The 27207-nt window shown below is 39.6% G+C and overlaps 1 protein-coding gene across 1 annotated transcript in view; it reads right to left on the bottom strand.

The window, feature by feature from the left end:
* Window positions 1-27207, bottom strand: part of ROR1 (receptor tyrosine kinase like orphan receptor 1) — a 221880-nt gene that overhangs the window by 2824 nt on the left and 191849 nt on the right. Inside the window, exon 8 of the mRNA XM_064279955.1 lies at window positions 18853-19064. Within this exon, the coding sequence (XP_064136025.1) occupies window positions 18853-19064 (212 nt within the window). The remainder of the gene's footprint in view (window positions 1-18852; window positions 19065-27207) is intronic.

Genomic DNA, 27207 nt, shown 5'->3' with positions numbered 1-27207 from the left:
CCAAAGCTTATTACAAATGCAGATTCCCAGGCCCACCCCAGACCTACTGAATCAAAATGTGTGTTTTACAAGACCCTCAGGTGACATTGGTGCACATTAAGTTTGAAAAGCACTGCTGCAGAGGATACAGCCTGAATTCTTAGCCGGGCACTCAACATTATTTGAGATCTGGTCCTAACCTACCACCCTGGCATGAAACCTTGCTGCTCCTCTATATGACAGCATCACCTTGGTTAAATAGGTTTCCTCATTGTTGCCCCAAAACACCAAGCACATTTTTGCCTAATACATTTGTTCCTTCAAGGCTGTCCCATTCTAGGGATACACATTGTGCTAAAAGCCAGAGAAATAAAAAAGAGACTGGCCTCCTGAGGTGTTCCTACTAGAGGTGAGAATGTTTGGAATGTACTCCTCCCATCTTATCAAATCTTTTTTTTGTTTTACAAAAAGATTATTTCAGGCCCCACTTCCTCTGAAACGTTCCCTGAACAGTATACCTCAGTGATCTTTGTGGTCTCTGGAGTCCTTTTCGCCCTTACTGCCTGGTGGTGTAGTGGTTAAGTGCTACAGCTGCTAACCAAAATGTCGGCAGTTCAGATCCACCAGACACTCCTTGGAAACTCTGTGGGGCAGTTCTACTCTGTCCTATAGGGGCACAATGATTCTGAATCAACTCGACAGCAGTAGGTTTGGTTTTGTTTCAGGCCTGAATGCGCTACACTAGTCCCCATTTACCCACAGGGGATACGTTTCAAGATCCCCAGTGAATCCCCGAAACCGTGGATAGTACTGAACCCTATATATACTATGTTTTTTCTATACATACATACCTATGATAAAGTTTAATTTATATATTAGGTACAATAAGAGATTAACAACAATAGCTTTGGCATATCCCAATTGCCAGCATCACTAGTCTTGTGCTTTAGGGCCATTGAACAAAATAAGGTTGCTCGAACACCAGCATTGCGATACCCAGACAGTTGATCTGCCAGCCAAGACAGCTACCAAGTGACTAGTGGGTAGGTAGTGTATACAGCATGGATACGCTGGACAAAGGGATGATTCATGTCCTGGGCAGGATGGAAACGGATGGACAGCGCAAGACTTCATCACGCTATTCAGAAGAGTGTAGGATTTAAGTTTTATGAATTGTTTACTTCTGGAATTTTCCATTTAATATTTTCAGATCAAGATTGACCAAGGGTAACTGAAGCCATGGAAAGTGAAACCATGAATAAGGGAGCCCTGGTGGCTTAGTGGTTAAAAGCTCGCCTGCTAACCAAAAGGTTGGCAGTTTGAACCCACTAGCTGCTCCTTGGAAACCCTATGGGGCAGTTCTACTCAGTCCTATAGGGTTCCTATGAGTTGGAATCGATTTGAGGTCAATGGGTTTTTTTTTTTTTTTTTGGACTGTATATACAAGAAGTAGTGTGATGGCTGGTTATACATATGGCCTCCACAGCCAGACAACCTGAACAACCTGAGTTTGAATCCTGCTCTCACACCTTACCAAATGTGTGACTATGGATACAATATTTAATTACCATGTGCCTCAATTCCCTCCTCTATAAAATGAGGATAACTGTGCTTCTCTCACAGGGTTATTGTGTACTTTAACAAGTTATCATTTGTAAAGTGCTCAGAACTTAGTCTGGCATGGTAAGCGCTCTTTAACCTTTCGATGTTATTACCTTGCTGTTGCTGCTCTTGTTAGGCATATATTTCGTCCCCTCAATCAGATTGTAAGTTTCCTGAAGGGAGGCACTGCCCTTCACGCCAATTTATATCTGTAGGACTTTAAAAGTGGGTTGTCTATTGATTGACCTTAAAGCTGACAGGAGAAAGCATCTAGTTCACAATGAAAATAAGTATAAAATTGTAATATTTGATCTTAGCAGTAAATGTGTGTTTTAACTATTTTTGAAATTCACTTCAAATCTAGCCTAATGTTAAGTCTTATTTGTTTTTGAAAGTCATTAAGGGCAATACATTTTTACGATAAAATGGATTTTTAAAATAATTCCTGCATTTTAAAATCCTTATTTCTAAGGAAAAAAAATGCTTCTCCGAGAATTCCAGTGGAAGCTGACAATGTTGCAAATACATATGGAATTCAGAGTTCTCTGTACAGAGTTTAAAACAATAGTTTGCAAACTTAAGAGTTCTTGAATCTAAACTCTACCAAGTTAGTTTTATGATGATTAGTCCTGTTCTAGGCTGATGTTTTCCTATATTAAATCCAGGAGGAAATGCCCATTAACCTAAATATAAGTGTAAATATGCTTGCAGCAAAGTCTCCACATGGAGGGACAAAATGGAATCAAGGATTTTGATACCTTAATTCTTCTATGCAAAGAATATTTTTTCATTACAAAATGGTCTTACCTTGTCATTAAAGTAGACCTTACAGGGTTGATATTTGGAAATGCCTTACAGAAAAGTTAACTTGTGCTTAAAGTAATTGCAATGTAATGTTTTAAACATTCAGTAAATTAAATTTTATTAATTCAGTCCTACTCACTACAGTATTACTTGTAATAGCAAAAGTTTAGGAACGACCTAATAGACACCTATAGGAGATTAATTATGGTGCATCTAGGAAACAGAATATTATACAGTTACAAAAAATGAGGAAATGTTTTACATACTGATAAAAGCAAAATTTCCAAAATACTATTGCTAAGTTAAAAATAAAAAAGCAAAAGAACAATTAATGTTGTATAATTCTTCTATGTAAAATAGAAAGGGAAAAAGGATGATATACTCATATTTGCTTGCATATGTATAAAGGAACTCTGAAAGGAAACTCAGGAAACAAATAGCAGTGGTTACTGGGAGGAGGGGGAAAATAGGAGTCCCCCAGTGGTGCATACAGTTAACACACTCGGCCGCTAACCAAAAGGTTGGAAGTTTGAGTTTACCCAGGGGAGCCTTGGAAGAAAGGCCTAGCGATCTACTTTTGAAAAGTCAGCCACTAAAAACCCTATTGAGCACCGTTCTCCTGTGACACACATGGAACTTACCACAAGTCAGAGCTGACTCCCAGGCAACTGGTTTTACTGGGGAGTTGGGGGATGGGGAGGGGGTAGAGGTTGAAATTGGGAAGATGAGAGGGCAGAGGTGGGAGATTTTTCACTTCACTCTTTTTTTACACTTTAGATTTTTTGAGCCATATGAATATATACGGATTCCAAAAATTAAATAATTAAATTAAAAAACATAGGGCCAATCTTTCTGTCTGATTAAATCAGGACATTTCCTCTGCAGTCACAGGTCCATCTACTATTTTTCCTTTTGCTTTTTTTATAGGGTCTACATTCTTTCTGGAGCTAACGTAAGTTCCTTTGGGAGCAGAGTTATGGGAGTGATGAGAACGTGCGCCAGGTGAATCAACTCTACCTTTTCCTCTGGCAGCACTTCAATAACTTAACTTTTGCTGGCAAGAGTTACCAAAGGTGAATTTTTTCTGTATGACATTAAGATTGAAGATTTCCGTTAGGACTTTTCCTAACGATGTAAGTGAATCTAACTTATATCCAATTTATCCAACCCATACCCAAAGTATGTAGCAGAGTAGCCATTACTTACTTTTAGACCTAAACAGGTTTTCATGATCTAAAGGGGCAAGAGATTGAGTACTAAAATTTCTTTTGAGGGAAAATGGGAATTAGGAATTAAACCCAAGGAATATTAGACTGATACAAAGAGGAGTTAGGAACTCCCCCACCTCCGCTGACTAACCAAAAAACCAGTTGCCATTGAGTCGAACCCAACTCATGGTGACTCCACGTGTGTCAGAGTAGAACTGTGCTCCATAGGGTTTTCAATAGCTGATTTTTCAGAAGTAGATCACCAGGCCTTTCTTCTGAGGTTCCTCTGGGTAGACCTGAACCTCCAATCTTTGGTTTAGCAGCTGAGCTCGTTAATTGTATGCACCACCTAGGGACTCCAACCTATAGGCCAAAACCAATCCAAACCCACTGCCATTGAGTTGATTCCAACTCACAGCAACCCTATAGGACAGAATAGAACTGCCCCATAGGGTTGCCATGGAATGGCTGGTGAATTCGAACTGCTGACATTTCGGTTAGCAGCCAAGCTCTTACCACTGTGCAACCAGGGCTCTAACCCATAAGCGGTGTGGTATAATTCAAACTATGTGATCTTTGGATTCATAAAAATCTGGGTTTGCAACTTGGCTCTGCTGCTTTCTATTAATAGTAGTTAATACACAGTGCTTACTGTGTGTAAGACACTGTTCTGAGCACTTAACAAATCTTAACTGATTTAATACCCTGTGGGATGGGTCCTATTTAGCTGGCTGGCCCTAGTTAAGTTTCTTAACTTTTCTGAGCCTGTTTTCATATCTCTGAAATAATATCTACCTTGCATAGTTGCAGTAGGGATTAAATGCAACCATGTATGTATGTAATTTTCACCTAGTAAGTGCTCATTAAATCATTTTTATTATCCTTATTAGAGAAATTATACAGGAAGTGGAGTAAATGCAAACAATTTAAGTTCATTTATAGTCTTAAGTAGTTCTGGAGTGTCTCCTACAATTCCCTCTAATTTAAAAAAGTGTCAAGTGTCCTCCTGTTAATCCTTTTCTGTTCTCCTGCAGTTGTTAGCTGAAAAAAATGACAATTTGTTTTAGAGACTGAGGTTAGGTGGGAATTTGAGAGGCCTGTGGCCTCAGAATTCTGGGAGATGCCGATGAAAGTGGAGGGAGGAAGAATCCATGTGGAAGAGTGGATGGTAGCAGGTGGGAAAAGGAAGCAAGCAGGCCAAACTTCTGGGGACTGGAAGAGAAGACAGGGTGGATAGCCCCTTGGCTCAGGCTTGACTCACGGCCCTGGGGCTTAACAGCTAAGAGGCTCTGCTGCATTCCCCTGCGTTGAGGTTAGCAAATTTGCTCTCTTGTTGTAGAGGCAGTCCCCGGGTTACTAATATGATCTCTTCCTAAATGTGTCTTTAAGTCGAATCTGTAAATAAGTCCCTACAGGTGCATACGGCTCTTATTTAGCCTTACTTTAGTGCAAGAGAAGGCTGAAAGCCTTTTCAATGATTTAACAGCTGCAAATCCAGCAAAGGAAGGTGATGGTGATGAAGAATTTGTTGCTGAGTACTAATTCAAATTCAATTGTTTCAAAGTGCGGGCAAATTTACATAATATTAAAGGACCAGTCCAAGTGGTCTGTAAACCAGGGACTACCGGTATTTACTTTTGGAAGAAGAACTTTTATTTTTTCCATTTTACAAATGGAGAAAAAGGCTTAGAAAAAATATCAAGAATATTCAGGAGAGCCATAAAGGGCTACATTTGGATCTGCAAGGCTTTCTGCTTTGGGCAACACCATTCTGTTTGAAACCAGAGAAGTCTGTTGGCCAGCAATCCCAGGTAGATGCAGAAATGTGCCTGGAGGCTCAGCTTGAGGCCTGACACCTTGCGGGGCTGTGAGGTCAGCCTCCAGTGTGTGGCTACTCTATGGAACTAAAAGCATGCCTTCTCCCTCTTCAGACACGTGAAAGGACGTCCATTTCAACCCAAAGTGTGTCTTGTCATATCTTACCAATACCTGGCTGGCCATATAGTACACAGGCCAAACTCTCCTCCAGCGTATAGGAGGAAAGAGTGGTTCACCAGAGCCGGTCAAAGCAACATGGGGTTAGCTTTGGAAAGAAGCACAAAAAGCACCTAAGAGGGCAGGTTTCACAAAACCTTTCCTTCAAACACCTGTGCAACAGCAGACACAGAAATGCCCAGAAAAAGCTGCTTGAAGCTCGGTTCCAGGGGAACAATTTGCAGAGTGATTTGCATTTTTAAAATGCTCAAGTTACTTGGTACAAATGAGTCTTAACTATAGCCTCATTTTCAAATTTTACATAAATCCTGAACTAGTTAAAAAATCATAAAAGCCCTTAAAGAAGCAGTCAGTAGACTGTACGGTGACGGCAGGAAATTAGCTGTATTGTTGAGGAACAGATGGTTTACATTATACAAACCCTTTAGGCTAAACTTGTTTAGGTCTGGCATATTGTAAATTATATTTTAGTAATGAAAGTGAAATGACCTCTGCCTGACCTCAAGTGGGGTTCGTCTGTTTGAACCAATGTAGTGGAAAACTATGAAAGAAAATGAAGTCATAAAGTTTTGGCAGTTCAATTTTGGCTCATTTCAAGTTAAAGGGTTATAAATCTGTTTAGTTTTTGTTTGACAAATATTTGTCATACAGGGATGTACAAAATGTAAAGAAGTGTAAAATACACACGAGGCATGGTGCCAAAGTAAACCAAGTACAAAGGGAAACTGGAATGGATAGGGTCCCCGGCTCCTATCTCTTTATCACTCCCTCCATTAGTTGAATGACAAGATGGGCTCGGTTTATTATATGCTGTAAGGCAATTAAGTACCTTAAAACTGAAACAGGCTTTCAGCTTAAATGTTAACATTTTTACCTCTCAAAGTAAACACACATCTGCCCCGGTGCAGTTTTAAAAAATTATAGAATTTGGGAGGGCAGGATAAAAATACAAGTTGATGCAATCGATACATGGGTCTCAGATCTGCTTGTGATCATTTCCTTAAAAAGTTTTGATGGGCAACTGTCTTTCTAGTTTAAATGAACTCTCCACTCACTGAAGGCAAATGAAGACTATTTTAGACGTGAGTCATTCTCTTTTTTGAGGGGGGTGTCGGATAAGGTATAGTTGTTGCCGATGTTGTTATAGCGCAGCAAAAACTGCTGATAGAAAGATCAGGCTGATGTTGGCGACTTCCTTCACCCAAGTGATGAAATCTAAGTGGGATGTGTGACCCGATTAGATCTATTCACTTTAGATATGAAAGCAAAGACGCATTGGTAGAGGTTTTAAAAAAAAAAATTGTAATTACGTAGGTGGCAGATGAAAAAGGAAAACAGACATAGGGACTTTATTTCTTTTCGCCTTAGGTGATAATGTATTTGAAATGACTCCTGCTGAAACAATTTACTACTAGCCTGCCGTTTCCTGCTCACTTTACGTAAATGATTACCATAGGAAATGAGGTGGGGACTTTGTGAGGGCCACCTATATTTGTATGCAGCATGGACCTTGCTCTGTGACTTTTTGCCTTTAGCCTGAATAGGGAATGATTGCTCCACTTATGAGTCCAACTTGAAGTAGACACATGGATAAAAAGCAGAGCTACATTAGGGTGGAGGGAACCAGAACCCAGGTTGTCTCTCTGGGATAGGAAAGTGGCTTCAATAGCAGGTGCTTAAAAAGGACTGAAACTCATATTCATAAATCAACTCCAAACCTCTCCCTGCAATCTTTGCAACCTCTGTCACTTCAGGATGGTTCCTTTCCCATGTCCTAATACTCCAAGCCACTACCCATCTGTCAATTTGTCATACTGCGGTGGCTTGTGTGTTGTTATGATGGTGGAAGCTATGCCACTGGTATTTCAAAAACCAGCAGGGTCATCCTTGGGGGACAGGTTTCAGTGCAGCTTCTAGACAAAGACACACTAGGAAGAAAAGCCTGGCAATCTACTTCTAAAAATTCACCAATGAAAGCCCTATAGATCACAACAAAATATTGTCCAAAATAGTGCTGGAAAATGGGCCCTGTAGGTTAGAAGGCACTCAAAATACACCGTGGCCACAACAAGGAACTCAAACATGTCAACCATCATGAAAGCCTGGGCAACGTTTCACTTTTTCTGCATAGCATTGCCGTGATTCAGAATTGAGTCCACGGCAACTAACAACAGCAATGCTCCAAGACTGCTGCCCTTTTGGCAGCTGTTGCCCTGTTACTAATGTCCTTGGCTCTTCATAAAAAACAGATTCTAGCAGGGCACAAGTGTTTGCAGAAGAGCGGGTTCCACCCAGAGTCATCTGCTCTCAGTCCTATCAGGAATGGTGACATAGATTCAGGCCCTATTGAAATTACAGGGGCATTTCTGAGATCTGTATTACTTGGGGACTCACTTGCTCTCCAGCCCTCGAGTACTGATCAGCACTGGCTACATCAGAGTGAGCATCAGAGTCCCTTGGGAAGGCTTATTAAAACACAGATTGCTGGGTCCCACCCCCAGAGTTTCTGATTCGGTAGGTCTGTGGTGAGGACTGAGATTCTGCATTTCTGACAAGCTCCTAGATGGTGCAGATACTTCTGGCCTGGAGACCTCACTGTGAGAAACACTGGAATAAATTAATATGGCCTTCTGGATCAGACAATTAATGATCTGGGTCCCTGCTCCCTGCATAATAAGCAACCACAGTGCGTCTGAAGAGCCTGATTGAGCAATTCTGACTTACACAGGCAGAGAAAATAGCACTCTACTTGAGGAGATGCTTTGGAAATGCCAGCTAGAGAAAAATTCAAGAACCACTGGCTGACATTCACTGAGTTTATAGTCTGCACAGCTACTGTCCTGCTGAGATTCAAGGTTTTAAAATATAAATCTCTCTACAGCTTGGGCCATGTCATTAACTGCGTTCTATTTTCATGTACAGCCAATTATTTAAGATACATTTTAATAGCTGGTTGCATGTCAGTCGACCGATATTATATATACTGTACACCCAACAGTATACATACAAAATAGTGTATAAGAAACCATGAGAGAATCCTGAAGAGAGAAGAACACAGCTCCTAATCTAAATGAGTTTGTAATCTGAATTTAATAATAGCTACCATGTGTTGAATACTTGCCCTGTGCCAGACATTGGGATCATAATAATCGCTACAATTATTTTCTGAGTGTTTATGCGTTAGGCCGTAAGTACTTTACACATAGGAACTCCTTTTATCCTCACAATAACCCCATGAGATGAGTAGCCATGACTATTATCCCCATTTTACAGATGGAAAAACTGAGTAACAGGTCATTTAAGTGGTCCCACAGCAGGTAGGTGCTAAACTCAGACTCCAGGGCCTGTTCTCATAATGATTAAGCCACATCCCCTTGTCTGCTCTCTGAGATAAGTGCTTCATGTATCAACTTCTTTAATTGGTATTACAATCCTGTGAGGTTCGTACTGTCATTCTCCCATTTTATATGCCTTATCTATAAATAAGGCATTTAGTAGCTTGCCTAATGAAGCACAACTATTAAGTAGGCTTAGATGGTGCCAAGATTGAAATCCAAGTATGTCTCCAAAGTTGGTGCATTTTTCTGGAAAGAGGAGGCATAGTTTTCTTTAGAGCCTCAAAGGGCTCCATGACTTTAAAGGTACTTCCACACCAATGCTCAGGGTGTAAGAGCTCTCTTGTCTCTGAGCTAGACCGTACTCTGGTTGATATTCTGCTATCCCCTTTTGTAGGCTGGGATAAGTGAACAAAACCTTTTAGCCTTTTAGCACAGTGCCCTGGAGAGTGTATGAGTGTGAGATTTCTAGTGTCTGGATTTGGCTGTTGACATCAATCTGCTGACTCCAAAGCTGTTTTGCTTTGTTGTGTGTTTCACTGGTTCTTAGGTAAACAGTATTAGAATTATGAAACAATTGACTCCACTCATAAACAGAAATGATTACATTTTAAAAGCTTAAAGGCCACAGCTATTTTATTTTGGGGTTATGGATAGTTTCAAAGACTAAGCAGAATGTATGAAGTGCCTTCTGGCTTATGCAATCAAATTCTAGAGGGAGTTTCAACCAATATTTTGCCACACTTGCTCAGAGTTCAGCTGCACTTCTCTGGAAGTGATTTAACTTCAGAAGCAATTCTTTTCTCTATAATGTAGTTTTCTGATAGTTAGTTTGAATGCTTGGTGGTGTCCAGGGTTGATTCTGTGGTGTTGTTACTTTTTAATGTCAATAGGAGAGGTCCTGTTCTGCCTGGAAATAGATATAACAGATGCCAGTAATTTTAATGTCAGCTTGAGCCACCACAGGCTTATAAATTGGGCTTATATGTTTCAGTCATCGTGAAAATTAAGGCAGTAGAGTGAAATGGTGAAGTACTTGGGCTCTGGACCTGGGCAGACCTGGGTTTGAGCTTTGGCTCTGCTATGCTATTTCCCAACTACGTGACTGAGAAAACTCTTAACCTCCAAGCTTACCCCAAAAATCTGGCTCAAATTAGTACCCAGTTCATAGGGTTGTTGTAAAGATTAATTTGGGGTAATACATGTGAAATATTTTCACCCATTCATAATACCCATTTATAATATATATACCAATTTATAATACTCCATTCTCCCCAGAAGTTGTTTCTATAGACATAGGTTTGAGCTAAGTAAGGCTATGTACTATCTGACCCTTTCCACCAGGATGTGAGCAAGGTACAGGGCAAGGGAATTTATGCTAAGATGAATGGGCACAAGGAATCCCAGAGCCATCTAAAGAGCTACCTATATAAACTTTGGTATGATTCCTTTGCCTCTATCCTCACCCTGGTTAATGCTGTGGGCTGCTGGATCCTATTCTAACTTCCTCCTCATTGCACATTTGTTGGTTGATGAAAAGATTTTAATTGTTCATAGCATTACTGTAATCAAAATAATAGTAATTTCTACTATTGAGTACCAGGACATTGTCTCTAAATGTCAAAATATCCCCTTTTAAGCCCTGGTGACACAGTGGTTAAGAGCTCAGCTGCGAACAAAAAGATTGGCAGTTTGAACCCACCACCCACTCCTTGGAAACCCTATGAGGCAGTTACGCTTCTGTCCTATAGGGTTGCTATGAGATGGAATCAACTTGACAGCAACAGGTTACAGGTAGGACATAATGGCTCAGAGAAGTTAGTTAAGCAACTTGCCTAAGTCTCATGGCCGGTAAAAAATAGAGCCTAGATTTATAATTGTATCTTTCTGGCTTAAAACCCCTGCTCTTTTAAGTATATCAAACTACCTACCAGGAATATACTAAGAAATACTGTAGGCCAAGACAGTACGGAGCCTTGGGTGCCAGGACAAAGAATTTATAACTTGAAATTGGTCTTTCTAGGCTGGGGAATCACTGTACTCAAGTGAGAGCTAAAGCCATGTCAGAGGATGAATGCATAAGAGAGAAAGAGGAAAAGAGGACTGACAACCACTAGAGGATACTCCCATTTAGGGAACTGAAAAAAAAAAAAAGAAGAAGAAATAGTGAAGGAAGCAGGGGAAGAAGACAGGAGGAACGCCAAGGGGAAAAGTATTTCAAGGCTCTGCTTAAGTATATCAAATGCTCCAGAGAAATTAAAGAGGATGAAGATTTGGAAAAGATCACTAGATTAAATTACATCATGGTGACTCCGAAGAAGGTCATGTCAATAGAATGGCAAGCTCAGACGATTTAGGAGAAAATGGCTTTAAGGAGTGAGTGGAAAAGTTACTGAGGATGTTTTAACACCCAATGTGGTGACAGTTGGTAAAGACAGTGGTTTAAGAGGGGTAACCAGACCCCAGTAGGGCTTTTTAGATGGAAGCACATTGCTGACAAAGGGGAGAGACCCAGATCATATTCTATGAATACAATGAAGTGTCAGTACATTCAGCAAGTACTATGGCTGGAAAGGAAAAAAAGGAGAGATGAATTGCCTGCACATAAAAAAAAAATTTTTTTTTTTTCTTTTTAAAGAAACAGAGAAGCTGGCAAGAGATGAGGGTAAATTGAGAAATACGATATAGCCACCAGCTTCGGAAAGCTAAGCAAATCCTGCTTTCCTCCAAAGCATTTTTCTCCTATCAGTTAGGAGCCACAGGCTTTGACCCATAGGGGCTATTCAGCCTTGGGCTGTACGAGGTTCCTTTGCTGCAGCTCCCTTCCCCCAGGGCTCCCTCTACCCTTCCTTGCTCCTCATTCTCAAAGCCTCCACCTGCTACATTTCTGCACGCCTCCTGCCCAGGTAGGTGAGCCATGCTGGGAAGAACAGGTAGGGCGCCACGAGGCTCTGGCTGAATGGCTCTGCCCCCTTTCTGTTCCCTGAGGTGAACACTCCATAGTTTTGTTCCTTTGCCAAAGCACGATGAAAGACTGCTGTTTTTCAGACACATGACAGTTGGGGCTAGGGAGGGGGAGGGGGGCAAAGAAGAGGAAAGGGAAAAGAAACAGGGAGAACAAAAATTAGGGTTTCCAGGCTTCTCTGAGGAGGGCCATTTTTCTACGGTAGAAAAGCAAAACAAACCACTCAGATTGTAAATTTGTAATGCAACAGAAAAATCGTATTTCAGAGTACTCATCAGAGGATTTTAGAGATGGAAAAGAGAAGGGATTATCTAACCCAATTGAATGGCTTGAAATCTTTTGCTGAGCGAAATAAAAGGAAAATAAACAAACAGTACTTTACATAAACACAGTCTACTGCTTTCCCGGACAGCTGAGGAAATTGAGATGCAGAAAGGCTAAATGGCTTCTCAGAGTTACCAGGCCCTTAGAGGTGGAGCCAAGGAGAACATCTCCACCTCATGACTGTTCATGGCTCTGCCTCAGGATGCCTCTGTGGTTCACTGGATGTCAGGAGGGGCGGTAGCTCTAGCCTTTTAGAATTTGTTCTTCTCTTGGGGGCCTCCACATGCAAAAGGGTAAGGAGTTTCCTTTCTCGAGAGATTAAAAGGAAACTTAGGCTTGATCAAAAGTTTTTACTTTCCACTGCACCATTCACCTCTCTGGGGACTCAGGCCAGGTCCTGTCAGCCAGTCTGCCTGTTGTTGTCCTCTCCCGAAGGGTATACGTTTCTAATCTCCCAGAGAAGCCTCTTCTTCAGTAATGCAAATACTCAGGGGAATTTTAGCAGCTCAGCAAGTGAAGAGAGATGGAAACAGATAGTTTAAGCCCTGAAGGACAAATCCATTTGGATAAATAAGAACCTTAGAGTATTTAATTTTGAATTGACCAAAAAGAAATAAGAACAAGGCTGGGGAAGACCAACTTCCATCCTTCATTCCTTTCTGATCTTGGCCTCCAACTATCCTTTTGATTTTACTCTGGTAGGGTGTTTTCAGGACGTTCTTCCCTCCCCCGCCCTTATGCGTGTTCCTTCCTTTTAGATTTTATAGGTACATGTAATATTTATGTGTCAGTGACCTTTGGAAGCAGTTTTAGGGATTGACTGTTTACATTTAGGAATTTTCTTTAAGGTCTACAAAGTCCTTTGTGCTTTTTCCAGGAAAGGCACTCAGAACCAAAACAAACAACTGAATAACTCAAATTTGATTGGAGCCAAATCTCTTAAAAGAGAGTAAGAAAAAAAAAAAAAGTTAACATTTGTTTTTGTTGTTTCCTTTCCCTCCGTAGTCTGATATACTTGAGCCAGTCTTACCTCCATTCTGCTTCAGAAAGTGCTTGCGAGCTGTTGAAGGATAAATTCTAAGCTCTGTGTTATAGAAATCTTGACATGGGGAGACTTTGTGAAACACGCTTCAGAGATGATCCAGAAACAATGAAAACAATGTTTACTTCACAAAATCTCTGGGAACATTTCTCCCACAATTTTTCACATTTGTCTCTTTGACCACAGAGGACAGAGTACTATTAAGGCTGTGGCCAAATTTTACCTTTCCCTCACAGAATTGGGGCTACATTTTTCAGGCTTCCACTGTTCTATAGGCACTAGCCTCTCAGACATTTGTCAGAAGCCAGGATGCCACCTGTGGTTACTCATCAGGCACACACTGAGCAAACTGAATCACGTTTGGTTTGTTCTTTGAAAAGGTTATTATAGGGTCAGGGAGAGCTTTATTTACAGTTGGAAAATCTCATATTCAAATTTTCTCTCTTTCAATTACTAGCTCTTTGACTTTGGGCAAGTTATTTAATATGTTAGGAGTCCCTGGGTGGTACAAATGGTTAATGAGCTCAGCTGCTAACTGAAAGGCCTGAGGTTTGAGTCTACCCAGAGAAAGGCTACCTCGGAAGAGAGGTGATCTACTTCCAAAAAAGTAGCCATTGAAAACTCTGTGGAGCACAGTTCTACTCTGACACTCATGGGATCACCATGAGTCAGAATCAACTCTATGGCAACAGGTTTTTTACTTAATCTATTGGAGTCTCAGTTACCTTGGCTGTACAGCAGTGATAATAATAGCTATAACGATTAAATGAAATAATGGATGTAAAAGCTCCTGAGACAGTTCTTGACAATATGTATTACTCAATATGTACTAGTTTTCTCTATTTATGCCACAAAGCTCTCTGAGATCTTTATTTCAAAAACTATATAAGTTCAAGGCAACATGCCTTTTGGACAGTATGTGTTGCAAAACAAATCTCCACTAAAAATGAGATTGAGCCTGACCTACAAAACTAATAGATCATTTTTCTGAATGGAAATGACTATTCCCATGGTTTCTACCACAACAGTGAGAAGCCCAGCTCTCCAGGTAGGTGGCTGCTACACAGCATGACTGCTATAACCGAACTGATTTGGGTCTCTCTCACACCTAGATCTCTGGCATTTCTTGGGCTTCTCAACATTTGATAATATAAATGACTGGAGAAAGAATCTCATGGAACAATGACTATTGCACTAGGAGCTTGAAGTCATAGGATATGTAAAGGTAGCTGTAAGGTCAACTAGGTATTACTTCATGAATGTACAGTATTATTAACCCTTCTATTTTCTTCTACTGCCATTGCTGCTGCTATGACTTCTCTAGTAGTCTAGTATACACAAGAATTTCTCAAAGTGTTGTCTGTTCAAGACTGGTGCTGATATGGCTAATACTTACTACTCCTCTAAGTGCTTTACACATGTTGATTCATCCACTAGCAACTCAATGGGCCAGTGTTCCCATTATCCTCATTTTATATAGAAGGAAACTGAGACACAGAGAGGTCAAGGACATTGCCCAAGGTCTTAGGGCAATCTCAGGTAGTCAAGCCCATGAGTCCATGCCCTTAAGTTCATTATACTGTCTCTCCAAAGGTGTGAACTTTAAAAAATACATATTCTTGTCATTCTCAAAGATGTATAATAACTCAAAGTAGGTGAATACTGTATTCTTTAGTTGAAGTGTCCTAAGATCTATGTAAGGAGCATCTAAAAATAATTTGTAATTAGCAGATTAAGTATTTATAGAGGCTGGTTTTTGGAGGGCTTTATTTGATGATACTCTTTATCCCCCTCCAAGGGTTTTATCATAATCTGTGCCTGGAAGGTGGTTAGGAAAGCAGCATTGCATTTTCCTCCCATGAGTCAGCTCTTTCCTTCCTTGTGTCAGCTCTTTTCTGGAGGGTGCCACCCCTGGCTGTGGAAAAGCAAGGTGGAGGGAGGTCAGAGTCTAATGCCTGATTTCCATCCTCAATTGTATCTGTTTCTTGTACATTTGCATTTCCTAAATAATGAAGAAAAGGAGGGAAACAAATGCACGACAAAGAACACTGAAGGAAGAGGCAGGGTTCCAGGTCCAGCACTTCAACTTTCCCTTTGCAACCTGAAAGGCTCTTCTAATTCTAACCTCCAGGGTCAGAGAAGCTAATTCACACCTAGGAATGGATGACTAAGAGCCTTTCATTAATTTCTTCAGGGATGTGTGCATTTTAAATGACTAAATTTATATTAATGCATGCATTTTATATGATTAAATATATATTTAAATGATTAAAATGTAAATTTTATAACTAGAACATTAGGCGGTGGTTTGGTATATGTGCTTTTGACATCCTTCAAAAACAAAGATTACCACTGGTGTCTCAGGTCTTAAAAGCTTACGAACAGCCATCTAAGATGCATCAATTGGTCCCATCCCACTTGGAGCAAAGGAGAATGAAAAAAAACCAGACACAAGGAAAATATTAGCTCAAGAGACTAAAGAACCACATAAACCAGACTCTACCAGCATGAGACCAGAAGAACTAGATGGTGCCCGGCTACCACCAATGACCGCCTTGACAGGGAACACAACAGCAAGTCCCGAGTGGGAGAAAAGTGTGGAGCAGAACTCATATTCATGTAAAAAGACCAGACTTAATGGTCTGATGGAAACCCTGGGGGTGTAGTGGTTAACAGCTATAGCTGCTAACCAAAAGGTCGGCAGTTCAAATCTACCAGGTGCTCCTTGGAAACCCTATGGGGCAGTTCTATTCTGTCCGAAAGGGTCGCTATGAGTTGGAATTGACTTGATGGGAACAGGTTTGGTTTTTGGTTTTTTAATGATCTGACAGAGACTGGAGGAACCCCCAAAACTATGGTCTCTGGATGCTCTGTTAACCCAGAACTGAAACCATTCCCGAAGTCCACTCTTCAGACAATGATTAGACAGAACTATAAAATAGAAAATAATACATGTGAGGAGTGTGCTTCTTAGTTCAATCAGATACACGAGACCAAATGGGTGGCTCTGTCTGGAGGCAGGATGAGAAGGTAGGAAGGGACAGGAACTGGCTGAATGGATACAAGGAGCCTGGGTAGAAAGGGGGAGTATGTTGTCACATTGGGATTGCCACTAATGTCACAAAACAGTATGTGTATAAATTTTTGTATGAGAAACTAACTTGAGCTGTAAACTTTTGCCCAAATCACAATTAAAAAAAAAAAAAACAAAGATCACCAAATTTGCTCTAAGAAAGCAGGAAGAAGGGGAATGGTCTTCAAGGCCCCTAGGCATTCACAGGCAGAGAGAAGAATGCACCACTCACTGCTTTCTCTCCTCTCCCTGCCCACTCTTAATGGCTCCCTAAAGTCTTTAAAAAAAAAAAAAAAAAAATTTTTTTTTTTTTTAAAGTCTTGGCCACTCAGTCTCAAGCAGACAATTCCTATGACAAGTGAGGCAGGATCTTTTCCTTCCTTGTCCTTTCTGGGAACTGGTCCTTGTCCTAGGTACCCCCACCCTGGCACGGATGTACTGATCAGCAATTAACTGGCCTTCCTGGAACTTCCAGGGCTCAGGCTCATACTGGGGAAGTGGAACACCTTGCTCCCAGGTTCTGCCCTCCCACTTTTGGCCTTGATTCTTCCCTACAAAGCCCCACAAGGATCTCTTTCCCCAGGCCCAGCTTTACCTGGAGAAAGGACTCATGGTCAAAAGTGACTTACAGGACTACCAGGATTCCTGGGTAAAGCCTGGAACAGCCTTCAGGTACCAGCCAGACATTAGAGAACCCTCTAGCCTGTACCAGTGAGAAGCATAGGCTCAGGTGTTAAAGGAGAGCCAACTTCAAACCCGACTCTACCAGTTACTGGTGTTTAAAAAACCGGGCAATTCACTTCTCAAAACCTAAATTTTCTGAAATAAACCCTAGTGGCATAGTGGTTAAGAGCTGCAGCTGCTAACCAAAAGGTTGGCAGTTTGAATTCACCAGGTACTCACTAGAAACCGTATGGGGCTGTTCCACTCTGTCCTATAGGGTCGCTATGAGTTGGAATCGACTTGACAGCAGTGGGTTTTTTACTCCTTTATAGCTTTGTAAGGATGTAATATGTATGTACAATGCAATAACGTATATTAATCACCTAGCTAGAAGCTAGGATGCCAAGTGATGAACTGTAATATCCACCCCGTCCCCCAAGCTACTGTGTGAAGTCTATGGTCTTCTGGGTTTGTGGCTTTTTATTGTAATAATTCAAACTTGGTGACAGAGTGGTTTTGCTGAGAGAGAATATTTGAAAAATAATTTTTAGCATTTAAGAAATCCCAAACCCTCACCAACAGCTGATTTTACAATAGCAAAATTTTTGTATTTTCAAGACCTTTGAAATAAATTTTAAAAAATCTAAATAACAAAGCAAAATAAAATAAAATGAGGGCTATGTGTTGATCCCAATTATGCCACTCTACTTATCAAGTGAAAGGATTAGTCAATTTGAGTAGGAAGGCATTTTTTTCCCTTACAATTATATTAAGGAGCCCTGGTGGTATAGTGATTAAGTGCTTGGTTGCTGACTGGAAGGTAGGGGGTTTGAACACACCAGCCACCCCACAGGAGAAAGATGTGGCAGTCTGCTTCTGTAAAGATTAAAACTCCTTGCAGTTGAGTTGATTATAAATCAATAGCGACCCTACAGGGACAGAGTAGAACTGCCCCATAGGGTTTCCAAGCAGTGGCCGGTAGATTCAAACAAGAAGAAAGGACAGGCTTTTGGATGCAAGAATCCTAAATTAATTAAATGAAATCTTTGCTGAGAGGACTGTAATTGAGGCATTGGCTTTCCTGAAAGAAAGCTTGTGTTATATTTCAGCTCAAAGATGTAGTGTGTGTGCTGCATTGAAGGTAGAGGCCAGTGACCCTCAGTTCCTTGCTAGGACCTCAAGAGACCCAACTGATGAGAGATGGTGAGGAAAAGCTCAAAGGAAGTGAGCTGATTTAGCAGAGAGGAGAGGGCGAGGTAGGTTATGAAAGAGCATGCAAAGAGTGTAGAAAGGACAAGAGAAAGAACGCATTTCTCTTAAAATAAACTTAACCCAAACATAAAGGGATTTAGCTTAAGCATAAAAAGAATTTCTTTACAGTGAAGTTAGTAAGCAATGCTGAATTTTTTCTTTCTCTGTTTGCCTGTTTCCTCTCTCTTTTTCTCACTCTCTTTCCCTCTCAGTTTGGTTGCAAGAGTATGGAACATCATTCCCTGGAAATTCTGACTCCTGTCTGCAGGAGAAGGATGTGGCAGCCTGTTTCCATAGAGATTTACAGCCTTGGAAACCTGATGGAATTTCTATGAGTCGGAGTCGACTCGACAGCAGTGGGTTTGGTTTTTTGGTTTATGGGGCTGATATAGACGGCTGCCACAATGGAAATGGACATACTGATGAAAGTAAGTTCAAATAGCCTTGGACAAAGTTAGAGATATATAGTTAGTCTGTGCATTTGCCAAAAAAAAAAAAAAAAAAAAAACTCCAGTGCTATACCATTTGACTTTTAAGTTTAGGAGTGTTATAATGTTTTGTTTTGACTTCAAGGTCATGGAATAAATGCAGTTCTATATTGTTAATTTTACCTTGGGTTTGTACGCATTCAGCATTGACATCTCTACGTTTTGACCTCTGACGTGTTTGGGTTGTCTCTGGACTGGTGGTGACGATGACTTCTGGTTATTGCGGCAGACACAAATGAAAAAGAAGAGCAAAGCGATGGCCAGGGGAATAGCAACACTTGGCACCAGTATGTACAGGATTTCCATTTTATTCTTCTCCTTGGAATCCTTTGAATCTGGGTGCAAAAACAAAAGAGAGCAAGCGTTATACTTGTTAAAACAACATGTATAACATTACATTGCATGCTTTAAAATGACCTCCAATTCTTCTATACACAAAAATCCACTGTGAGAAAAAAAGAATCCATGGCTTATTAAAATTTGTTTCCATCAAACCTTCACCATAATTCATTGAAGTTAAAAAGTTTAAAGTTCAAATGTTTAAAAATTGCAAGGGGACATTATGAAGACTTTGTATATGTGTGGGCCCCCCTCTGATGTTGCCTCTCCAAATGCTGCAGACTTGCCTTTCTCTAACACCTTAAAAGTTAAACCCCATGTAAATGGACTGTATATATCCAAGAGCATTAATGCGGACTACGGGGCTCTTCTTCCATTGGCTATCAGCCCAGATCAACTAGCAAAATGTGGTGTTCCAGAAATCATGCCCTTGTCTTGGCCAGTCTGGACGTACAGGGCCAGTCCTGCATCTTCCAGAACTGACGTCACAAAGAATTCTGGCCTCAGTGTCTGCAAAGTCATTGGCCTGAGAATATGGGGGCGAGTTCAGTCTCTGATGAGCTGTGTGACCTTCAGCAAATCATTTACCTCTCTGGACCTTGTTTTTTTCTCACCTACAAAAGCGAAGTGTCTGTTCTGAAAGGTGTCTGCATTTTCTTCTAGCACAGCTGTACTGTATAACTTGATACTTTCTTGAAACCCCAGAATTATTCTTAAATGCTTTCATATGAAGCCAATAGTTACGAGTACTAACACTTTGAACTACATTTTGCAATCTTATATACCTGCTTGAAGAAGAATGTAATATGTATATGATATGAGGCATATTTTTCTTCTATCAGTTTGAATCTGACTACTAAAATCCAACACATTGGGCATAGTATCATTAATGAATTAACTGGTAACACAGGAATTTTGGGATACTAAAGAGAGGGGTCACATAATGATATACCCTGGCAATCAATAATCTCGTCAAACAGTTTCCTTTAAGAAAATGCAAATTATGAAAATTCAGGTAAACACAAAATTCACAGATGGTTATTTTCTTTACAAGAGAATTAGTGATGCATCATACAGTCATCCTTTCACTTGTTCATTAGTTCAATAAACAGAACATATGTGCCAAGTACCATTCTAAGGACTGAGAATATAAAATTAAATAAGATATGCCTTTTGCCTTTAAGGAGCTCATTGCCTGGTAAGGCAGAGAAAAGATAATTACAACACGTTGCTGTAAATGCTACAATAAAACATGACTAGAGTGGTAAAGGGTCCAAAAAGTTCCTTTAAATAGTGAGCTTCTCTAGCGCTGGTAAATTAGAATATAATATACAGCTGATTCTTGTTATTTGTGGTAGTTATAGTCTGTAAGGAAACCCTGGTGGAGCAGTTCTACTCTGTCCTATAGAGTCGCTATGACTCGGAATCAACTCGAGGGCAGCGGGTTTTTTTTATAGTCTGTAAGGTCACTATAAACACTAATCAGTGAACACAGAGCCATTGCCCCTAGGACAAATACAGGGTTAAGTTCTTGCGAGTTTCTGGTCACAACAATTTTGTCAACCAATCAGTATATAACCTGGTTTTATGTGTATTTCTGTTTAAAAAACCAAACCAAACCTATTGCTGTCAAGTTGATTCTGACTCATAGTGACCCTATAGGACAGAGCAGAACTGCCTCAAAGGGTTTCCAAGAAGCAGCTTGTGGATTCAAACTGCCAACTTTTTGGTTAGCAGCCATAGTGCTTAACCACTGTACCACCAGGGTACTTATTTAATAGATATTATTGATTAATTAACAGAACTCATGGCCAACAACACTATAACTCATGCCTGACAAAGCTTATCTAGCATGCATATTTTCTCTATAAGGCACATCACAGCCTTCTTGAGCTTAGAACACTAGACAGAACTTCAGCATTATGCTTGGTGGCCATTTTAAACAATGAAATTACCAACAAAAAGTGTATGAAAAATGTGTTACTAAGTAGTCTGCAAAAGGGATACTTGTTTATAGCATGAGAGCTAAAACAAGAAGGCATAATGCTAGAACACAAAAAGGGGTTGCCATGAGTTGCAATCGACTTGAGGACGGCAACTGGTTTGATTTAATTTGAGAATGGGTGTTGCTTTGCACCTATTTTCTCATGGTAAGGTTCCTCCTATTTCATGGAGGTAGGAAAAATGAGGTGAATTTGAAAAGTGGAGAATAACACTGAAGCTTTAGCAGATATGCTGCCTTTGAACTTCCCACTTCACACACTGTGACAAGAAAACATATAACCCAACGTGTAAAATATAAATGTATAACTGGGGGCCATTCTAATCATTGCTAGGAACTGGGTCTTACGTGCTTTAGTAATGATCGTGTCCACATGTCTGTGGGTGTGTGGATAGATAAAAAGAAATCACATGTGTGGAAGAGTGTCTACCACAGGACCTAGCACATATATACATACAACATACAGACAACAAACTAAAATGAGGGAAGTGCATTTTAGAGTCAGAAACTTCTAAATACTGCCTTAGTCCTTACTATATAATCTTCAGTAGGTACTTAGTCTCTCCAAGCAAATTCCTCTGTAAAAATGGGAATGATAATACCTACTTCATAGACTTGTAAAGAATGAATGAAGTACCTGATACAACTCAGTAACTCATTCGATTCCCTTTTCCCTTAGAGTTGGAGGGAATTCAAGGATAGATGTAAAAACTGGGCTGGAAATTCAAAACAGCTTCAAGCAAGAAACAACCTCTCTAACCTCGGCTTCCTCATTTATCCAACAGGAACAATACCTGCGTTACCTATCTTATTTGGTTTATGTAAGAATCAAATGAGATAATATTCTTGAAAGAACCTTGAAAAATTGAAAATCGGCACACAGTTGGATACTATCATTATTATTAACAGCATAAAACTTTTCAAATTTCTTAGTACCCTAGAGGGGAAAAAAATCTTTGTTGTTATTCTTGGATTTCCAGTGGAATCATTATAAGGTTAATGATTACAAAAGGAATGAGGCTAATTTAGTACTAATGTAACACTAGTCATTTCTCCAGCCTAGATTTTTAGCAACGGGAGAAAGCAGGGTTCTCACCTGTCTGGCAAACAAAGGAGTCTATTCTGTATTCATTCCCTATCAGATTATTCAAGAAACGCCTTTTGTTGTAAACGGGAGGTCTGGGACAAACCCCCTTGTAGGTCTGCAGAAGAACTAACTTCAAGAAGCTAAATCCTTTAAACACAGCCAAACTTGGCTCCTTCTGATTACACTGAGGATATGCAAATGAGCACGACAGGCTCAATGTCTTCTTGCCAAGTGAAATGATCAAGCGGAACAATATGTGGTTATGTTGGAAGTGATAGAAAACAAATTCAGGCCTATTGTTTAAGTCTACGGACACACTGAGCTTCCTACACAACACAGCTCTCTGGATTTGGCTGGAAGGGAATTCAGTTTCTGGCTCAAAAGATCTGACATAAAAGTATTCCATGAAACAACTAACTTTACTAAAGTAAATCAGAAAAGTAACATTTGCGGAGGCCCTTTTTATGTTCTAGCATTTTTATTTCTTATTCTAACTCCATACTTTGATGTTATTATCTTGATTTTACACATAGAGAAATTGAGGCGGAGAAAGGATAAATGATTTGCCAAAGCTAGAAGGGCTGGAATGTTCCCATGCTTTTTAAACAATCTTTCCATGCCTTTTAAATGATACTATTAATAAAAATGTCTCTAAAATAGTATGTGGACTTTTTTGTCATTGTTAAAAGCATATAGCATTAAAAAAAATAACTTTAGAACAATGGGCATTATTCTTACTCTTCACTTTAAGGGGTAATGGACGTCTCCAGTGCATTGCAAAGAAAACTGTCTGAAAATTGGAATAGTGAAGATATTTTTTATACTTTGGAATAACTGTTTAAAAGTTAAATGCACATATTAGTTACGTGAAGTTAAATAGTTGAGATTTTTTAAACCAACAATTTAGTCTAGATCACATGATTGAGTTCCTTTTTAAAATCAACAATTCAGTATCACAGTCCACATCTGACATTCCTATTTTATTTTTACAGTGATATTCAATACTTTGATTACTAATTAAATATAATGGAGAAAATGCTCCTTTCTTATCCTGAGGCTTAAAGCAAGGTAAACATAATTCCTTACTCAAGAGGTTCTCTCAGAAAGTGAAACATCATTTGAGATATTATTCTGAGTTAAAATAATGAAAAACCTTAGAAATTAAAAAATGGCAAGGATGCGAAGACATCCTGCAGAACCTTCGAATTCAAAGGAAACTAAGTGTAAACTACAATCTTGTCAGAAAATTAAAAAAAAGAAAACAAACAGGAATCACTACCATTTATTATTTGAAAACTACAAAATAAGTGATCTGTGGCAGATAGAGCCCTATGCCAGTGATATTTAAGTGAGCTTAAGCCTGGAAGTCAAGGAGAGAGTAGTAACTAGACCTTCAGTTGGCATGCCAAGTCCAGGCATTCACTCTCTGATTTGATGGTCAAAGTACAAAGTACATGACCTATTGCATTGTGTATTCTCAGACGGATTCTTAAAAAGACACTATATAGGCCATATACAGTAACTAAGCGATTAAGAAAATGTCTTAACTATAAGTTAGGGGCCCTGGTGGTGTAGTGGTTAAATAACTTGGTTGCTAACCAAAAGGTCAGCAGTTTGAACCACTAGCTGGTCCTTGGACATCCTATGGGGCAGTTTTATCCTTTCCTACAGGGTTGCTCTGAGTCAGAATCAACTTGAGGGCAATGGGTTTGGGTTTAAGTTTTGGATAATAAGTTAGGTATAGTAACTTACTTGTGAGCATTTGAGAAAAATTGTATTAACTAGAATCCACATGAGTTCCCCAGGTCCTCATTTTACTCCTCTATAAAAGGAAAAAGTTGGGCTAATCTTTCAAGTGCTAAGGTGCAATTCTTGTTAGGTGCTGTCGAGCTGGTTCCGACTCATAGTGACATCATGTACAACAGAATGAAACACTGCCCAGTCCTGTGCCATCCTCACAATCATTGTTATGCTTGAGCCCATTGTTGCAACCCCCTGTCCATCTCCTTGAGGGTTTTCCTCTTTTTCACTGAACCTCTAACTTACCAAGCATGATAACGTCCTTCTCCAGGGACTGGTCCCTCCTGATAGCATGTCCAAAGGATGTGAGGTGAGGTCTCACCATCCTTGCTTCTAAGGAGCATTCTGGCTGTATTTCTTCCAAGATAGATTTGTTCTTTTGGCAGTGCATGGTATATTCAATATTCTTCACCAACACTGTAATTCAAAGGCGTCAATTCTTCTTCGGTCTTCCTTATTCATTGCTCAGTTTTGCATGCATATGAGGCATTTGAAAACACCATGGCTTGGGTCAGGCGCACCTTAGTCTTCAAGGTGATATTTTTGCTTTTTAACACTTTTAAAGACATCTCTTGCAGCAGATTTTCCCAATGCAATGCATTGTTTGATTTCTTGACTGCTGCTTCCATGGCTGTTGATTGTGGATCCAAGTAAAACGAAATCCTTGACAACTTCAATCTTATTTCCGTTTATCATGATGTTGCTCATTGGTCCGGTTGTGAGGATTTTTGTTTTTTTTTTATGTTGAGGTGTAATCCATACTGAAGGCTATGGCCTTTGATCTTCATCAGTAAGTGCTTCAAGTCCTTTTCACTTTCAGCAAGCAAGGTTGTGTCATCTGCATAATGCAGGTTGTTAATGAGTCTTCCTCCAATCCTGATGTCCCATTCTTCTTTATATAGTCCAGCTTCTCAGATTATTTTCTCAGCATACAGGTTGAATAGGTAGGTGAAAGGATATGACCCTAACACACACTTTTCCTGACTTTAAACCACACAGTATCCCCTTGTTCTGTTTGAACAACTGCCTGTTGATCTATGTACAGGTTCCTCTTGAACACAATTGACTATTCTGGAATTCCCATTCTTCACAATATTATCCATAGTTTGTTATGATCCACACAGTCAAATGCCTTTGCATAGTCAATAAAACACAGGTAAACATCTTTCTAGTATTCTCTGCTTTCAGCCAGGATCCATCTGACATCAGCAATGATATCCCTTTTTCAACGTCTTCTTTTGAATCTGGTTTGAATTTTTGGCATTTTCTTGTCAATATACTACTGTAACTGTTTTTAAATGATTTTCAGCAAGATTTTACTTGGATGTGATATTAATGATACTTACTGTTCGATAATTTCCACATTCAGTTGGATCACCTTTCTTGGGAATAGGCATAAATATGGATCTTTTCCAGTTGGTCAGCCAACTTCCAAATTTCTTGGCATAGATGAGTGAGCACATCCAAAACAGCATCCATTTGTTGGAATATTTCAACTGGTATTCTGTCAATTCCTAGAGCCTTTTTTTTTTTTTGCCAGTGTCTTCAGTGAAGCTTGGACTTCTTCCTTCAGTACCATTGGTTCTTGATCATATATTACCTCCTGAAATAGTTGAACGTAGACCAATTCTTTTTGTTACAGTGACTCTGTGTATTCCTTCCATCTCAAAATGCAACTACCCAAAAAGCAAACCCACTGCTGTCGAGGTGATTCTGACTCATTGCAACCCTATAGGATGGAGTAGAACTGCCTCATAGGGTTTCCAAGGAGCAGCTGGTGAATTCAAAGTGCCAACCTTTTGGTTAGAACCCTGAGGGCTTAACCACTCTGCCACCAGGGACCCAAAATGCAGTCAGTTGTATAAAATTAAATTTTTTTTTTTTGATATGATTATCTTGGAGTGGCAGACCAAACACCTTATTTAAACATCAGCAAAACATTTGACCGAGTGACTCAGGATATCCTTATGGATATTGTTAGATGGATTTGTAATTCACCAAATACTTTTATCCTAAGAACGGTAATCAGGAAATCAACATCAAATTGTAGAGGGCTATGCTTGAAAAAACTTGCCTATTCAACATTTTCATCAATTGCTTGATGATATGTTTATCAAACTTGAAAATGGCCTGAATCTAGGAAAGGTGCTTCATTGTTTGAATATAGGAATAAAATATAAGGATCACACAAAACAGGCTAAAATCATGGTCCCAAAATTAACAGCTGAAATTTTTAAAATGTAGTTACAGCTAGGTTAAAGATTTTGCTTGGAAAATATCCATGATTAACCAAATCTATTAAATAATTACTGATATGACCAAACAAAAAAAGATCATTAAGTTTTAGTGGAGACTTGAAGACTGTTCAGCTGAGCAACAAAATGATGAAATGGTTCAAAAAAATTTCATATAAGGGTTTTTTTTTTTTTGGTAACATAATACCCTCCACTGGTAATGCTGGGTAATGACCAAGAACATCATGGTCCTCTTCTACCTGCTCTGATTATAAAACACCTGGAAGGCATCTTCTATCCTAAGACCCACATTTTTAAGAAGGGTTTTGAAAGAGCAAGAAACATCCATAGCAAAAGGAGGATGGGTACAAGCAGCTAGAGGTTCTTTAGGCTAAAGGGAACATCTAATGAAGTAGATGACAGATGTTTTCAAATTTGGATGAAAAATTATACCAGAGGTTGCAAACTGTATCCAGTACATGAACTTGTTCATTATTAGTCTTTGTTTGTTTTTAATTCTTTGTTTTTCTGTTTTTTTTTTTTTTAGTTTGAATTACTGGCCAAGATTTTAAAATAAATCAGATTTCACATAGAAGTTTTGGCTTATGGACAAGATGGAGGGCTGGATAATAACATTGTTAAATGCATTTGTAATTCACCAAATACCTGTATCCTAATAGGGTTATTAGTTCAAAAGACAGAGCTTTTGAACAGTGGGAGTCTTCATGTAATCATCTGGGGTGGAGAGACTTCCCTGACTCTGGAGGTCTTTGGCAATGTCAAACAGAGGCTGGGCATGTTATGCTGGATGATTTCTATGGTTCCTTCCAAGGTTCTATGATTTCATAAACTGAGATCACATAACTTATTTAGGCCCCTACTGAAGTTTTGCTTTGTAAAGTATAAAAAAAATAAAAGTATAGGATCAACAAAAAAGAGGAAGACCCCCAATGAGATGGATTGACACAGTGGCTGCAACAATGGACTAAAGCATAACAATTGTGAGCATGGCACAG

This window comes from Loxodonta africana, chromosome 3 (assembly GCF_030014295.1).
Source record: "Loxodonta africana isolate mLoxAfr1 chromosome 3, mLoxAfr1.hap2, whole genome shotgun sequence".
In the NCBI taxonomy this organism is placed as follows: Eukaryota; Metazoa; Chordata; class Mammalia; order Proboscidea; family Elephantidae; genus Loxodonta; species Loxodonta africana.
This window is presented reverse-complemented; position numbering and strand designations above follow the sequence as displayed.